This window comes from Platichthys flesus, chromosome 7 (genome assembly GCF_949316205.1).
Source record: "Platichthys flesus chromosome 7, fPlaFle2.1, whole genome shotgun sequence".
Classification (NCBI taxonomy): Eukaryota; Metazoa; Chordata; class Actinopteri; order Pleuronectiformes; family Pleuronectidae; genus Platichthys; species Platichthys flesus.
The window spans coordinates 17,990,428-18,007,959 of NC_084951.1; the positions used below are offsets into that span (position 1 = coordinate 17,990,428).

General features: G+C 45.0%; 2 protein-coding genes across 2 annotated transcripts in view; one reads left to right on the forward strand and one right to left on the reverse strand.

The window, feature by feature from the left end:
- The window catches only part of LOC133957114 (potassium voltage-gated channel subfamily D member 3-like), a 32,958-nt gene extending 20,182 nt beyond the window's left edge, over positions 1-12,776 (forward strand). The window contains exons 3-7 of the mRNA XM_062392549.1: positions 6,030-6,131; positions 8,901-8,933; positions 9,090-9,179; positions 10,683-10,927; positions 12,319-12,776. Of these exons, the coding sequence (XP_062248533.1) occupies positions 6,030-6,131; positions 8,901-8,933; positions 9,090-9,179; positions 10,683-10,927; positions 12,319-12,493 (645 nt within the window). The 3' untranslated portion in view covers positions 12,494-12,776. The remainder of the gene's footprint in view (positions 1-6,029; positions 6,132-8,900; positions 8,934-9,089; positions 9,180-10,682; positions 10,928-12,318) is intronic.
- Positions 12,777-12,846: 70 nt separating this feature from the next.
- LOC133956096 (neuropeptide FF receptor 1-like) lies at positions 12,847-17,372 on the reverse strand. The gene is made up of 2 exons (XM_062390927.1): positions 16,301-17,372; positions 12,847-15,819 (listed from the first exon to the last, which is right to left on the reverse strand). The coding sequence occupies exons 1-2, from the start codon at positions 17,354-17,356 to the stop codon at positions 15,664-15,666; spliced, it is 1,212 nt and encodes a 403-aa protein (XP_062246911.1). The 5' UTR covers positions 17,357-17,372; the 3' UTR covers positions 12,847-15,663.
- Positions 17,373-17,532: the final 160 nt, after the last annotated feature.

The following is a 17,532-nucleotide window of genomic DNA, read 5'->3' on the forward strand; positions in this document are numbered from 1 at the left end:
GATGAGGATGCTGTACGTTTGCAAATGTGAGATTTTAAGGATAATTAAAGACAGGGTGCAATTTGTCTTTAATTATACCACAGATTGAAGTGTGTCTTAGCATTTAAGCTTTTGTGAGTATGTCTTGAATTAGGCTGAATATCGTGCTTGCTTGAGAGGTTGTTAGCGAAAAAGGGCTTGTTTCATTCCACAGCACACAAAGCCGTTCCCTCTGTCAGTCAATCCATCTCTTTGGTCCAGACTGAAACATCTAAAAAAACATCAGATGGATTCCCATGGACCTTGTACTCATGGTTCCCTGAGGATGAATCCTAATGACTTTAATCAACCCCTGACATTTCCTGCTCACCCCCATGAAGCTGATATTTGTGATTTGAGGGAGATAATTGTTGTTGTCGACTATTGGCTGGATTACCCTGAGATTTGATGCTGCTGCAGCTTGCCTGGTTTGAGATGCTTACTGTAGAATTTTAAAACAGTGAAATTGATTTTACTGCCCTTTGCGGGCACTGGTATTGACATGTGTTCAGCTCAGTGCAGCCCAGCTCATATTAATTTAATGTTCTTGGACTCTAGCTTGGCAGACGACAGTATGTCGCACTGTGAGGACGGTGACCTCGGTGTGGCTGGTGATGATAGAGCCATTATTATTGTAGGGGCTGCTCTTCCTCGGCTAATGACAACTATTTAATGCCCCGACCAAGCATTATCCAGACATGCCATATCCCTCAGTACCCCATTACTACCCTATACGTGATGTACACTGCTCTTTAATGCTCCATAACCTGGACCAAACATGACCCTCTCAGCCATTAAGCCAACCATTTAGCAAGTGTCACTGGTTTACCATAGCAAAACGTCCTGTGCTCAGCTTTTATTACCTGTACGTGGTTGTATTTCACGGGAAATCCATTTTTCCTCAGACCATTTCTTAGAATAAGGTTATGTTTAACTGAGGGTAAAATCGGACAGCCGTTCAAGATTGCCTTTCACAGTAGTTAAGCGACGACTGGAGAGCAGACGGAGGAGAGGACGGGGGAATTATTAAGGGTGGAAAGTGCAGCACTGCTCCCTCTGCGTTCTCCGGCCCTCTCTGTTCACCTCCTGTCGTCTCCCTCTCTTCCCCCCTCCCCCCCACCCCTTTACATGCTGTGCCCCATCCACATCCATCTTCGTTCAGGTCTAATTGTTTGCTGTTCTGGGCTCCCATTGCAATTAGCCATCCATCTGGGTGGTGCAAGAGAGACAGCACCTGATGTGTCTCACTGTACGAGGCAGAGATACATGGTGACACCACAAGTCGCTGTGTGGTTAGACTGAACCTGCAGCTGGGACATATTCTTCATCCTGTTTCTCTACAGTCCTCAGTGTGTTGAAGTGATCAGAAACACAGAGTCCAGTCTGCGGGGGGGACACTTTTGTTGCTCTGCAGAGCCTAATGCATAAAGGCAATGATATCTCCAGGTACGTCTCATTACAAATTCCGATTATTGCACCTTAAAGAGGGCAGGATTTAAATGGAGAATCACAAAGGGCAAGCGATAGAGAAGGATTAGAGCGGTATTAAAATGAGTTGAACTGCTTAGTATTTCCATTGTAGGCTGCGGGATCTGTTTTCCTGCCTCTCCAAATATATCCGTAAAGTTGTATTCATGCTTGATGCAACATTTTGACACGAGCTCCCGACTGCAGAGAAGATTTAGATTTTGTAGTTCAGTGTTGAACCTTGTTTGTCACGCTTTAATTCTATTCCAAGAAACTGTTTATATTCATTCATTATGGAACTATCGCTGTATTTACCTCTTCTAAGGTGTGACCTTGCAATAAACTCTGGCTAACCTCCTGAAAGGATCAGGCTGTATGCAAGTGTGTTAGCCGAATGTGTGTTACAACACACGAACAAAGCTTAAATTAGTGCGTTCTAATATATAGGGACACAATAGCCTTTTAAATAGGATTTTTGGTTTTGAAAACCAAAGACAAAAGATGTCATCCCCCCCCCCTTCCATCAGATCAGACATATGCATAATTCCCGAAGATCTGTGACTTCCTGATGCAACAGTCATGATCTGTACCTTGAAATGTGTCCGTCCCATTTACGTAAACCCATGGGAGTGAAACCTCTTTTGTTTGATGGAGGAGTCTTCTATAATTCAGTGAAACACATATGATGTTAACCACCCTTGAGTATACTGTAGTCTTTGATCATGAATCCAGGCTCTGTTGTCGCGCTGCAGAATCTATAGCTCTGCATTTTTTGTTTCCCTTTGTTGTTCTTGTCTCATTGAAAATTTCTGCTGCCATCTTTATTTTATGACATTGTCCTTTTTTGCCACGGATAGAAAATCTCTCTGCGGATGGAGCGACTGAATTTTCTTCTCAAAAATAATAAATAACAACATTTTCGTCCTTTGCAGTTCATGAGCTTTACACTGGCTCCAGGCTGACATGGACGGAACAAAACAAAAACAAAAACAACCCCCCCCTCCACACACACACACACACACACACACACACAAACACCACCCCTCCTCCTGCTCCCTTTGCTCTAAATCATCTCACTATTGTTTTTCGCCCTCCCTCAGAAGGTTGAAGTCAAAAGGTTGAGATGACTTCTGGCTGAGAGTGTTTTTCCCCCAACTAGACAATCAATAAAGGTGTCTGCACGTTGCAAAAAAGTTGTAGAAAAAGCGTAAGGATGGAGGAATGTTGACAGGGGACTTCACTGAGGAGGGTCAAGAGTCGTGCCGTCCTTAAGAATGAAATCCTAAATACCAACATGGCTGCAGCTCGTTCGTACTTTTCTCTATGATCAGAGGTATTTGTCTCTGAGTGGTGTTAGTCTGAGGTTAAGCCGCCTCTCCCACAGAGGCAGGTCCGGGTGTCGGAGGATTTAATTTTCCTTCTCTCTCTCTCCTTCTCTCTCTCTCTCTCGCTCTCAGCTCTCTCTCTCTCAGCTCTCTCTCAGCTCTCTTTCTTTCTGTGAGTTTGTGTTATCATAAGGCGACATACCTCAGAGGATTTTACTGACTTATTTGCTTGTGGCAGAAATGTCAGCATGTATAAAAGCAACTCTTCAGTTGAGCGGCAGGTGCAGAACAAAATGTGACTCTTCCGTGGCCATTTATGTGTGTGTGTGTGTGTGTGTGTGTGTGTGTGTGTGTGTGTGTGTTAGTGTGTGCGGGTTAGTGCTTTCTCATCAGATGCTCCCCTCTCTCACTTGTATGGTTCAAAGGCAGGCCTGAGGCAGAACCCTAATCTGGTCTCGCAGCTCGAACGCTCCACTTTTTCACTCATCCAAATTCTATACAGGCAGACTGACAAGGCTGCAGCTCACAAGGTGCTGTGAATTTTTTACTTTTACTTTCAAATCGGAAAAAATGAGCTTCCAACAAACCTCCCTTGAATGCTCGGTGAGGAATGTCATGGGAGCTAAGTGGATATGTAGCGGGGGGGGGGGGGGGGGAATATAGTTTCAGGATATGGAAGTCTAGATCCTGCAACTGGAGGCACATGATGTTCAAATTAGGCATTTGTGCAGATTTGCGTCCTATAGCTATAATCCGTAAAGGGCAATTGAACAATTTTGAAAGCTACTTACTCAAAGTCTTTGGAAGCTTATTGTATTCACTTGAAAAACTGAAATTCTGATCTGTTTTTTCTGCATTAACGAGTTAGCTAAAAATTCCTAGTACTTTCTGTCTGAACAACCCAGTCATGAGGTGCCTGCCCAGGGCAGTCAAACTAATAACCATGGCATCTTTATTCCTTACAGACACAAGAATCTCTCAATTTCTCAAACCCAGTGGGCAATTTGTGAGAAGATGAGAGCTGATGCCATCTTCTTTAAACCAAAATGACAAAAATGTTGAACAATCACGGACAAATCTTTATTTTCCTCGTAATTGCTCTTCAACATCTATGGGTCTTATGACAGCTCTCTTGGCAAAGCGTCCTTATCGATCCTACAAACAGGAACATGCGGATTGTTCATGCAAATATGACGATATAATAACTAATAAAAATACATTTAAAAATACGTTCAGATTACATTTGACTACAGATAAGAAAATAAGCGCTTTCCCTCCATGTGCTTTGTGCGTCACTGCCTTGTAACTTATCACATGGTCCTCTGCGCCTGTGTAGATGTTAATGAAAGGCCTGTGTCCATGGTTTCCTTTGCCCTCTCAATGATGCTTCAACAGCAATTCTAGCTCAATCTGTCGAGCGGGGGGCTCTGCCTGAGAGGACACACAGATGGGCCCCAGACACAAGCGCCTGGGTCCCAGAGGCCCCCGGGAACCTATCAGAGGACCACAGAAGTAGATTCAATCTAGCAGGACATGTTCTTAACATCCCCTCCATTACCCCCGCGCTGCCTGGCAACCATCGCCACAGTCACACGCTCCTGTTTGCGTGGTGGGCCCCAGAGAGACGATCCCATTGGCTGAACACAATGTCAGAACATGAAGAGGGGTCGTCCCAAAGGCCTGTGGGATTGCTGTGCCAGCACAAATGTACATAGGTGTAAGAGTGTGAGGGCACGCAGAGCTGGGGAGAATTGATCAAGCGGAGCGAGGGCAACAGAGACAGAAAGATGGAGGAGAACAGGAGAACAGGAGAAAGTAAAACTTGATTTTGTGAGAGAGCGCAGGAGATTGGCCACTCTTCACATGTGCGTTCACAGGCGTAGTTTATCTCCCCTGCTCTTCTTCACGAGATCCCGGCGTGAGCTACCTGCAGGTCAACAAACATAACCATGTTGTAAATGAAACTGAAGTCCGGGTATGAGCTTGAATTACCATACATTACCATACTCTCACTGAGCCAGGTACCTCTGCTGCACCTCTGCTGCACCTCTGCTCAGATGTGGCTCATGTGTTTATGTATGGACATTTTTTGCAATGGAGACTTGGTGGCCATGCGTTAGCACACATGGAGATGTGCAAACACACATCCGCACACTCAATTAACCCCCCAGCGGTGCATGGGGCCCCGACTAAACGAGCTGTGTGTCTGCTCATCATTTACACAGCTCACATTCTCTTGCTAGCAATTTCCCTTCAATGAATCCATCATTCTATTTTTAGATTGCAATAGGCGAAGCAACAGAAACAGACACACACACACACACACACACACACACACACACACACACACACACACACACACACACTCACACACCGAGCCCGACACGCAGATGTTGACTTTGATGAGAAAATGGAAGGACTTTCGAGTAAATAAGTGAGTCTGATTACACTGTCCTGTAAAAGGAGCCGCTCTGGGTACAGAGACACATTTTCATCACAGGATTTTATACACAGACGTTTTTTCCCGCACGTTTCACTTGCAGGATGTAGCAGCAGAATCCTTCCACTGTGTCAAAGCTACTGATGCTTAAGGATCTCACTGTTCCTTCCTCGGATTCCTTCTCTTCTCCTCTTCATCTCCGTTGCCTCACAGGAGAGATTTGACAGCGTGAGAGAAAGGGAGAAGAAAAAGAGAGACTGGTCTGTGCGCTTACTGAGCTGTACAGCTTTAATAAGTACTACATTTCAGCCGACGCTTGCACAGCGGCTCAGGTGTGAAGCTGTAGAGCATTATGGGCCGGGACACCGTGATTTCATTTACTAAACAAAATGCAAACAAAGCAGCGCATAAAACAGCCCAAATCGTTTGAATTCTCTATTTTGAACACAGAATGACACTTAAGCTGCTTTATTCCTGCCTGCTCCACTCCTAGCTCCTTCCCTAACAATTTTCAGCCCAATGAATGTTCTGACGTCTAGTCGCCATAAAACATTCATAAGCATCGCAGGGGATTAGAGTGAACATATTACAGGAGATAACAGTGAATGCTTTAGTAGCACAGGTTTGATTTGATTCTATAAGATCACAGCTAAATTATGAGGCATCGAGAAAGGCCGGTGGCAAATGAGTGGGATCTTTCAGTCGTTCTGACATGTGGTCGTAATCTGTAGGCACTGATTGACTAACAGGTGGATTCTTTTGTCTCTTTCTCTTTGCAGAAAGCCCGCTTGGCCAGGATACGAATATCTAGGGAGGGAACCTCCAACGCCTTCCTCCATAGCAAACGCAACGGCCTGTTCAACGAAGTCCTGGAGCTCACGGTAAGAAAAGCCTCCGAGACCACCGCTGCGTCGCTGGTGTCAGCCACACGCGGTGCCCTCACATTCTCACGTCTTTTGTACTGACGACACAGAAAGCCTGACATCTGCAACCACTTGGAAAAAATGTTCTGAGGATTTCTGCGTAATTGGATGTTGGCCCAGCGCTTGTCCATCCTCTAATTATCACTTCTTAGAATGCGCCCGGCATCCCATCAGAGCAGCTTACTGTGATCTCATTGCCGGAGCGACGTTTTTTCTAATGTGAGCATCCCGAGCCCAGCTGCCCATCTGAGGAGTTGGCCTGGGGCGATGTAGCAGGAAATGTAAACACAACTCAGGGATGTTCCATGCGTCGCCAAAATGTTGTGGTTCACAGGCACTACAGTGGCCTGGGGCTGACATGGCACAAAAATAAAAACAAGTGCTTCATCCCCCCACCCCCCACCCCATCCTTCTCGCTATATGTCCATCTCTGGCTCTCTCCCTTTTTCTCTCTCTCTCTTTTTCTTGGAATGGCACTGAGCCATATTATCTAGCTATGGCTGAATAATGCACCAAATTAATATTGATATTGCCCTAAGAAAAAATTTACTGTTTCCATTTATCTTATATGCAAGCACAGTGTCATGGGTAAACACGACGGAAAATATTTACTGATGAAGTGCTAAAAGAGACAGGAGTTGGCAAAAGTTTAACATTTCTATATAAATATGGAGTTTTTTGTAGTTTGTTTTATACATGACACAGAGAAGAATGTGATTACATAGCCAGGAGGTGTGGTTTTATTTTGTTTACTTCAGAGAACCTCAGCCAATATTAAATTTAAATTAAATAATGAAGTATGGATTAGGGAACATTATAACATTGCAGAGCAGTGCATGTTTTTCTTTAGTTTATAACGCACAAAGCCCCAGGTCGTTATCACAATCACAAATACCTCCTATTGAAAACACAATAAGAAAATAGTTTCCCCCTTTTCCACAGTGTGCAGCCAAAGCTCAAAAGTAATTAAATGCAACATTATCAGCATCTGAAGACTTTTTCACTTCTTTGCAGAGATAGTCATTTAAATTCATGAGCAGTCGCTCTCCTGCGCTGTCTGCTCAGATAAATGCACCTTTCGTTTCTTTCTTTAATGTGTTTTCTGTGTTTTATCACATTTGTTTGTCAGTTGGGTTTTAGAGATTTGCCAGAGTCGAGCTCCGTCCATCAGCGGTGACTCTTCACGTCCAAAACAGTTCACCGTTCGTAAGCTCTTGCATAAAGAAGTGAACCGGCATAGTCAACAATAATTGTTGTCCAAATTGAGTGTAATTTTTAAGGCTGCTATTTACTAACAGCGTTTTCAGCGCCGACTCAGTGTGATTTGTCGCTCGGCCGATCAAGCTGTTTCCACTCACCACAGTATGGCGGCCACCTGGGTGGTGAGCCATAGCCGCCTCCAGAAAGACTGCTGATATGGGCAATGCAGTCGTAGGTATAGAGGAAGACAGAAATAACTCTGCGTTAACACGCCTGTGCAGCGCGAGCACAGGTGAGCGCTTCGTACCCTCTCTGCATAGAAGTTTCTGCTTCCAACAAACAGAAAATTGCAACCACAAATCCCTCAAACGTGGCGCTGCAGTTGCCTTCCGGCGGTGCTGTCGTGCATTCAGGATCAGGGCTTTGTTTTTTTATAAACAGCTCAACTATGGATTCTGAAGGGAAAGACTGATGCAACCCATTGAAAGACTGTATATGTGAAACATTGCTGTACTTCTGAAAGCAACAGTGGCAGCATTCTGCAATTTACTGAACTGATCTTCCCGAGTGCAAGCTCAAAGCTTTTATGGCTAATATTTATGACATAATGCAAAATAATCTCTGCTGCATGTCTGAAAGCTCCCCTGGAATCCCTGCTGAGATGTTAGATGTATAAATGTTTTAAATTTCAAATCGTGTTAGTAATATTTTAATAATCTAAAGGCATCTGTTAAGAATTTTACCTGGGAAACTGAGTGAATGAATAGCAGAGTGTTAAAAGCCTCGTTGTATTATTTTATCAATATTTATGTTTCTTAATATAACATTTCTTATAGATACAGAGGAAATAATTTCCACAAGCTTTAATTCCTCCCTAAGGTCCGGCAGTAAAATGATTTATTGGACTAATAAAACCAAATAAACATACGGACTAAAAAATCCAAGCAACAAACTGCAGAGTATAAAACATCGCATGTTGTTTTAGTTGTTGTTGTAGGATCTCTACACTTTCTTAGAGGATTCACAACAGTCCATAAGAATCCCATTCTCTGACTCACCACACCACTGCCCAGAAAGAGTTTCGTAATCCAACCAACACAGAGCTAGAGACATCACCCTCTTGTTCACGCACAGATACACACACACACACACACAAACAAATAAACGGGCCATAGCATAGAAAAGAAGGAATATGGAAACAAGCCATTAACAAGTTGCCTGTATCTACAGCCTTTGCAATCGCAGAGACGGAGGCAAAATGACACAGTGGAAATTCTTGTATGAATTGTAGATACTGTATATCCATTAGGGGCGAGTTTTGCTCGAAGTCCCCCCTCCAGCACAGATCAGGGCACTGGCTCCACTGATGTTAGGGGACGTGCCTCTCAGGGTAGGAATGGTAACGTTCCCTATGTCTGACTGGCATCACTGCGGCCCTGATGGCCGTTTGTTCTCCACGCTCCAACTATGAACACCATGAAAAATCATACCTGTCTGTTCTCCTTTTGTCTTTCTCTCCAACCAAAGCAACTTCCATTCAAGATGAACCTTTCGGATCAGGTACTGAGACGGCTGCCGGCCGCGCACCTCCCACATCTGATTACTGTCATCTAAAAAGAAAAACGTGGAGGAGTACTCATTGGGCTGGTTTGTGTGCTTGTGTGTGTGTATGTGTGTTTCTGTGTGTCTGTGTGTGTGTGTGTGTGTGTGTTACAGAACTCTGAGGAGGATCAGCGGTTAAGTAAGTCGACTTCTCTATTAGAGAGCCAGCACCACCACCTGCTGCACTGTCTGGAGAAAACCACTGTGAGTACACACACACACACACATACACACACACACACGCGCATACACATACACACACACACACACACACACACACACACACACACACACATTTGTTTTCAGTTGTGCAAATTGTATAATATTATTTTAACGTCAGCATAAAGCCCCTTATAAATCCATGCATTTCTCCCGGCTGTAGATCATTAGATGGAAGTAACTGACAGCTGGGCGTAATGTGTATAGATCTACTGTGTTTATTTGTCCCTGGGCAAGTGCAGCTCACTGTGGCGCGATGTCCAGAACACTGCATTTTCCCATATGACACACACTCATCTGTGTCATAATGCGTTACAGACGCACTCACACAACACAACTCGTCACACGACAAATGGAAGAGTCTAGCATGCACTGTTGCACGCACTGTTGCACATGCACACACCCAAGCTGTCGTTCTGGAACCATACATATGCATATTTGAGAAAAAGGACGACAAGAAGTGCAGTTTCAAACCTACGACTAGAAAGGCCCTCATAAACCTGCCTGTCCCCATAAAGCACTTTTAAATCCACTAGACACAGATTCTTATTTGGATCTATACCAAATTGCACATGTTATTCCCTTACTCCAATGATAAGGATCCATGGCAGACTTTAATGAGCTCTTTCTTCTGTCCTTTCAGCAAGTTTTATGGAAATCACAATCAGTGGTTTTCGTTTAATCCTGCTAGAAATCTGACCATCTGACGGTCAGATTTGAGACAAATCCTCAACGGCTGCAGAGCTGTCAACAGTCTCGCTGTTATGTTTAAAGTGCTCGCAAATACTCACAAATTCACACACGCAACCACATTCATTATTTTACAGCCATTTTTATCCACCTGCTTGGAATTTAAGCCCAATTTTCCAATTTCAGCTCTGACTTCTTCTCCAGAAATCATCTCTGTTTAGCTGCTGCTCAAATCTCCAGTAAGTCACTGTCTTTGTCAAACTGCTGTTTGAAGCAGGTAGAGTACATACTGTTTTTTTTTTGGAACCTTTTCACTGTTGTAGCCAACAAACAGCTCCACTGGGAGAGATGAGAGTGAACCAACACAGCCGTGGACCATCAAACCAGAACAATAATCTGGAAGCCACCGTAAAGCTCAGTCGGGCCGATGTGATGCTCCGATTTGGGTGATAAGCTGGGTTCATCACCCTTTTCACATACAAGTAGTCATGTGATCAATTGTTAATATACAAGTTATAGCTGCTTTGAGGAGCTGAGACCCTGGAGAATTGATTCTGAGCTAAACACTAAAATCATGTTTACAATGTGAGTGTACACACACACACACACGCCAATATAAAAAATAATCACATTCTTAGCAGTTATTGACCCAGGCTATGAAGCAGAAAACGACAAACTATATCAAATCACATACAGTACATGTTCATAAATATACTTGTTGTAAATGTCACTTTTTTATGACACTCTCTCTATGTGTGTGTTTGTTCCTTTTGACGGTCCCGCTCTCTTCATCTCCAGAACCACGAGTTTGTGGATGAGCAGTATTACCAGCAGAGCTACCTGGAGGCAGGAATGCAAAACTACCCATCTCAAAGCCCCTCCCTCTCCAGCCGAGAAGGCGTGACGGGCACCTGCTGCACCCGCCGGAGCAAGAAGCACCACACCCCTTTACAGAACGCCAGCGGCCCGGCGCACATGCAGCCTTTGACGCACACACACCAACAAGGTTTGCAGGAGCTCAGCACCATCCACATCAGCACCAGGTGAGATCAGGATTCCCCATAGATCGAAACAAAAATACTCTAATATCCTTCAATTTGTGTGCTGGGGTGTTTCTGAAATCACTTTAAAGAAACAAACACTCTCGCTTACTTATACACTGTAGTGTATTAAATCAGATTTGACAGAGAATTGCAGTCACTATTTCTACTGCGCTCATTTTCCCTCAACTATTTTTATCAGGAATTTGAATTCAATTTTTGAGAAAAAATGCTTTTTAACAGCTTTGTTTCCAAAAACTGTGTCGCATCATGTTCAGACAAAAGACGAGAAAACATCCACTGAAAATGTAATTTTTCTCAGAGCTTTCAATATCTCTTTCTATCACCAGCTACAATTAGCTTAATTAGTTTTTGCGTAACTCATGACAACCAACAACTAGCTGCTTATCTGCTAATGTGTTATCTAGGGTAGGGTATTTTGCCCTGAGTGAGGTAATACAGTGAATTTTAACCTTTATTTCCACAGGATTATTCAGAACCAGGTTAGAGGCTATAATGAAATCGGTCTATAGAGTGATTTTTGACATCACCGACAGAAAAAAGTCATCCATCATCAGCTGTTGAATTAACTAGTTTGCAAAGAACTTCCCTCTTACCCGCCCAGACGTCAAAGAGCAATGTGAGAATCCCGATGGGGTCGCTTTCCTCGGCCATCCGACAACTGCACGCCAAATATTTATGCAGCTTCCACCGTTGGTTCAGTCCACAAACTCCACACGGAGGAATACATGTTTATTCAGAGAGCCTCTCAAATTTCCTCGGCAGCCAATGTTTACTCCGACTCTCTTGTTGTTTACTGGGAAAGGCTGCAAACCAATTCACGAGCAGCTGAAAGCTGAGCAGAGCTGCAGAGACGCTCAGTGGTTCTGACACCACCAGCATCCCAATGATATTATTCACTATCAGTGGTCACAATGATGTTGGAACAGAAGAAATGTCTGCACACCAGTTGAAGCTCCTATACAAATTTAAATTCCGTCCCCTTTTAATTACTGGGACGTAATTAAAAAAGTTTATAGAAGCTTCCACATTTCTTTTCTTCTGGTTTAGGTAAGCACTGGATTTAACCACCAACTTTTGATGCTAGTCCTTTGCGTACACTTTCAGAATAGTAATGTTCACTTTGTCACAGCGTCTGTTGTCAGCGCTGAGCTAGGAACACAAGTTAAGCTCAACCTGTCACTCTCCTTTTTTCTTGTTCTCTTACAAGACAAACCATTCGGATCAGGCAGTGAGGCAGCTTTGGGTTTGGCTCCACCGGCGTCCCACTGCTACACTGGGAGAGTTGATTTGAAGGTTGTGACATGTGGATTTCTGGACAAGTCACTCATATCCTAATCCTTGATTGTCTGTGCTTTTTTCTGGATGTGCAGTCGCTCCAGTCTGAACATGCGCGTTGACGAACCAGCAGCCCTGAACTGCCAGAGCAGCCAGATCACCACAGCAATCATCAGCATTCCCACACCGCCCGTGACGACCACTGATGGCGATGCTCACCTGCCGGCGGGCCCCACCTACCAGAACGTTGTGAAGGTGTCCGCACTGTGAAGACTGGAGCTGCAGACCCGCCATGCAGAAAGACAGATAAAGACTCACTGAGACAGACTGAGGGACAGAGGAGGACTGGGAATGACAGAAGAAAGCATCCGAGAGTCCTAGCTGTGGTGGAGCCTGACCTCTGCTGGTCATGTACTGTAACGACATGGACTCCCCGCACTGACGGAGGATGGCTTTTAGATACAGTTTATTCATGTTAGTGGTTGGCATGCATGTGTGCGCATATGCAAGTGTGTGGGTGGGTGAAAGATTATGTTTAAGGTGTTATTCTAGCTGAGGTGAGTTCCCAGAGTACGTCACGTGTCACTGTGCACAAAGCCCCTTTTTTTATGATTTTAACTTCAGTTTGGCACTTTTCCAGCAGGAGAATTAAGGAAAAGGGAAGAAAACTCAAACCTAAAGAAAAATTTAACACGTAATCAGAATCTATTTCCCCCTCTGATTTCCCCCCCTGACCTTTGGACTCGTATCGTTTTGATTCTCTAACCCAACCATAGATAAATATGCCACCGATTCTTTTCCTGATCCAATATCACTCCACAAGAGTGACAATTCCTATAAGATGAAATATGGTCGGTGTTTCTGTGACGACGTTACCGAAGAGTTTCATATTTGTGAATGAATGAATGTGACTTTTTGCTAGATAGAGGATTTGTGACGTTTTGGAAAGGAGATGTGTGTGTGTGTGTGTGTTTGCGTGTGTGTGTGCGTCTGTGTGCGAATGTGTCAGTCGATTGAAAACTTGTGTTTCAATTCTTCTGGAAGTCTCTACGGCTCAGTATATGGCATATTTGACTAGCTGCCACTCTGAAGGGTTCATTGAACACTTTTATGTCAGAGACCCTCAGCTCCAAGCCTTCCACACAACATGTGCCTGTTTAGCTGCAGTAAAAAAGAGAGTTCTGTTACAGTTTTCTGAATCCCCTCCACACCCCCCGCCCCCACTTTTTTCTTTCCACCATTCGACTCCTACAGCCTGACGGACCTCAAACAGCTCAATTCTTAACAAACAGCCAATAACAAAAAAAAGGAAAATGTTTTTGATTCAAACCACCACAATTAAAAGCACAAGGCGCATGCTGAGAATTTCTGACACAAATCTGTCCTGAGCCACCGGGTTCTTTGTGAATATTGTTAATAGAATATTTTGTAATATTTGACCATTGTTTGGCAGAACCAGTGAAGCTGTCCTCTCGTTGTCTCGCTCTCTCCCTCACTCTGTCTTTCTCTCTTCCTTTCCTCTCTTCCGCTCTTTCTCTCGTTGTTGTCCTGTTGTGTCCCCACCTCCTGTGTAAACAACAGTATGCTTTCAGTAGTCTTTATAGCTGTCAATGTTTTTTCTTCCCCAAACTCAGCGGGCATTTTTTTCGAAGCTGTTGGGTATGTGTACTCTATGTGGTTAGGAAACTTGGTGTTTGTACTTTTTGTCTTTCTTGGTGTTTTTCAAAGGAATCCTATTTGCGTTAATCTTCTGGACAACTCAAAGGAGCGAGGTCTGCTGTCACGGTGACAAACGGAGACCCAGAGGACACTGGATGAGCCGTCCACGTGTTCCCCGTCGCCGAAAACAAGCGCTATACTCTGTTCTCTTGAATCAAAGAGCCGCCCTGTAACTTCAGCATCGCCCCCCCGTGGAATCCCATCAAAGTTGGCCTTTGTAACTCTGGACGCTGACCTTTCGGCTGATGAGTCTCTGTTGGCCTTTTTTTTCATCTTGAATGTCATTTCGAGGGCAGCGGCTGCAGAGACGGTCAGGTCTGGTCTTTGTTCAGGTGGAGGAGAACTGTGCTGGGCTCTCCCCCCAAAAAACAGGGAGGAACAGCTTCCGTCGGAGCAGACGAGACAACCACCGCCGCTCCGACGCTGGTGTTGATTAAGAGCACACAGACAGGGCTAAAGATACACCCATGCATCAGCAGGCTGTCCATTAGTGAAGAGCATATTTCAAAAGCAATACTGGAATTGGTCTAATATCATGTCTGCCCATTTGTAGCTGACGTTTCTTTTCTTGTGGAAATAGTGTGTGTTTAAAACAAAACTAGGAGCCAAACGCATCCTGGTGTTTTTTTTTTTTAAAGTATTTAACTTCCTTCAGGTGGAGATAAATGAAAAGCTGAACCAATTTTACACATGCATTTGTACTAAGACTTAGAATTACGCATATCATCACCGTATCAGCCCACGTGTGGAAGTATATAGCATATCAGTGCATCACAACACCAGACTTAGACTCCCCACCCCCCCGTTGTGTTCACTCTGATCCCGACATTAGTATCACCCCCTCAAATGAAGAAGCCAAAAATATACTTGGAACAGGGTGTGTTTTACTTCTGATATTCCTAGTAGTGACTTAGTACTCCTGCTGGTACTTTAGAGCTGTACGCAGTCACAGCAGCTGCCTAGATCCAGTATTATTGGTGTTTAAGTAAAAAAAAAAATAGTGTGCAAATGTACCTGGAGTGAACAAAAGAAGACAAGCACAGGCCAGCAGAGCTGTTATTTCCCAGTGTGATTATAAAACTGGGGGTTAAAAACATTGACTTTATATTCACAACATCAAGTCCAACATTTGGAGTCGATGGAAAACTATGAGGATGTGACGTAGGTAACGGCACAAGTGAGGTTCCCTGAATTTATTATTTTAATTCATTTGCTATAGGACAGTGATTAAACACCATTTATTTCCCGCTTCCCTGTTTCTGGACAGGTTGTTTTGTGTCAGCTGCACTTTGAAAATGACACAGTTTGACTTATTATCTAGGCATATTTCTTCTCCAAGTGTCAAAGGATTGCATTTTTATTTCCAAACAGCAAATGCAAAAGGTATTGTCTTTGATTGTGTTTGTCTTTCTCTCTCTCTCTGTTAAGTACTCTTCTTTGATTGTCTCTTTTCTGGGCTCAGTCCGTTTTCCCCTCTCCCTCTTTGCTTTGCCCTCCTACGCCACCTGTCGTTGTGGAGACTACTGCTGTGCGTATCTTGTCAGGTACTGGATATTATGTATGACCTTGTCTTGTGTCCCGACTGTGAAACGCCTGATAAAAACATCTATATCTGCCACAAATACAAAGAAATCTGTGAACTCTCTTCTTCACCTGCCTCTAAATCACATTTAACTTCAGTCCACGTGTCCTCAGACATCCATCATCAAAGGGTCGATTCCTCAGGCTCTGGGTTTCAGTGGGCATCCCGGGATGGAGGAGAGGATCTTGCTGAGTTCAGAGCGAAACTGTCTCGTGACCAAAGTGTAGATGAGGGGATCCACCGCAGCCTGCATGCAGGTCAGCACCACGGCTGAGGTCTCCAGCTCCATCAGCAGCTGTGGGGAAACACAGCAGAGAGCTCAGGATGGTGCAGGGACACAGGGAAACAGAATATTTCTCTCTATGCGTTCTTTATGAGGTGCGACTGTAATTGATGAATGTTCCGTTTTCGCTGATTTGTTTCATCTAATGTGACAGAAAAGTGGAAAATACTCCATCACAGATTTCAGAGAATGAGGCGACATCAGCAAATTTGCAAAAACAGTGAAAACAAATTTACTTTGCAAAGAATGGATACAAGCAGCAAATCTCTTTAATTGTATTGATAAATTATTTAATTGATCATCTAAATTGTTGTTGATTAGTTCATTTTTAGCTGCTACTATGATGCATTTTTTCCAGAGTGTTAGACACAGCTGCGTAATAGTTGCGTAAAACTTAACACTTATTATTTGGATGTTTCTAATATTTTTCACATAACTTTTGAAAGAAGAAATGTTATAATTACAGGTTGCAACAAACAAACAAGCAGCTCACTCTGTCCATGTCCCGCCGAGAGATGACTTTCACCAGCAGAATAACCATCATGGGCATCCAGAAGAGAGTGAACGCAATGATAATGTAACCGAACCGCTGTGCCACTTTCCCCTCCATCCGTTTCTTCCCCCGCTCCCTTGCACCGGGGGTCATCAGACACACCGCCCCGACGATCTCAGGATGTCTCCCCGGCGGGCCCCCGGTGCCAGAGGCGGCGGGCGCAGCGGCTTCCGCTACCAGGAGCACCGTGCGGCGGGGCGGCACCGGGCTGAAGGGCCCCCCTGGAGCCGGTCCCGAGGCCGGACCACTCAGCCAGGCCCAGACGTCCCCAGACACCGTCGGCGTCAGCTGGACTCCCCGTTGGAAAACATTTTTCCGGTGCTGCCTCACAACTTTGAATATCCGCACGTAGTGGATGACGATCAAAGTTATACACAATCCCCACAACGGCACCAGCACGTAGGGTCCGAACGGGTCAGAGTACCGAAGTGTCTCCCCGGCGTGGCCGGCACCGTGCGGGCGACACAGCATGTAACACAGCGCTTTCTCGGAGAGAGTCAGGGAGACGAGCGCCAGGACCAGGCCGCACGCCCAGATGAACAGGATCCAGACGCGGACCCTCGCTTTGCGCCCCTCGGTCTGGAAGGGGAAGGCTATGGCCTGGAAGCGCTCCACGCTGATGCCGACCAGCGTGAGCAGCTGGACGCAGCTGCACAGCGCGTAGGTGAACTGCTGCAGGGTACAGACGGGCACCGACACCCGGCGGCCGCCCCCGTAGCGCAGCAGCGAGAAGAGAAGCAGCGGCGTGTCCACGCAGCATTTGAGCAGGTCGCTGGTGGCCAGGCTGACCAGCAGCGCGTTGTTGCACGTCTGCAGGCTCTTGGTCCTTGAAACCACCCAGCACACCCACAGGTTCCCGGGTAAACCCAAGACCAGGGTCAGAGTCAGGACTGTGCAGTTGAAGAGGAGGAACCAAACTTCCACGCGAGTGTCACGATGCCAGGTTGTTTGGTTCCACAAAGACTGAACATCCATCATCTCCCCGGAGTGAGACATGTCTCTTTCTTTCTTCCAAGATCACCTGTGTCACGGTGGAAGGCAGTGTGCAGCACAGCCTCTGGTTTAAGGGAACACATGGTACAGAGTAATTGAAAAGGACCTCTGCTTAAATTGAATTATTCAAGGGTGTTTTTTCTTCTAGTTTGGCTCTGGCACTGATTGGGTGGATGGTC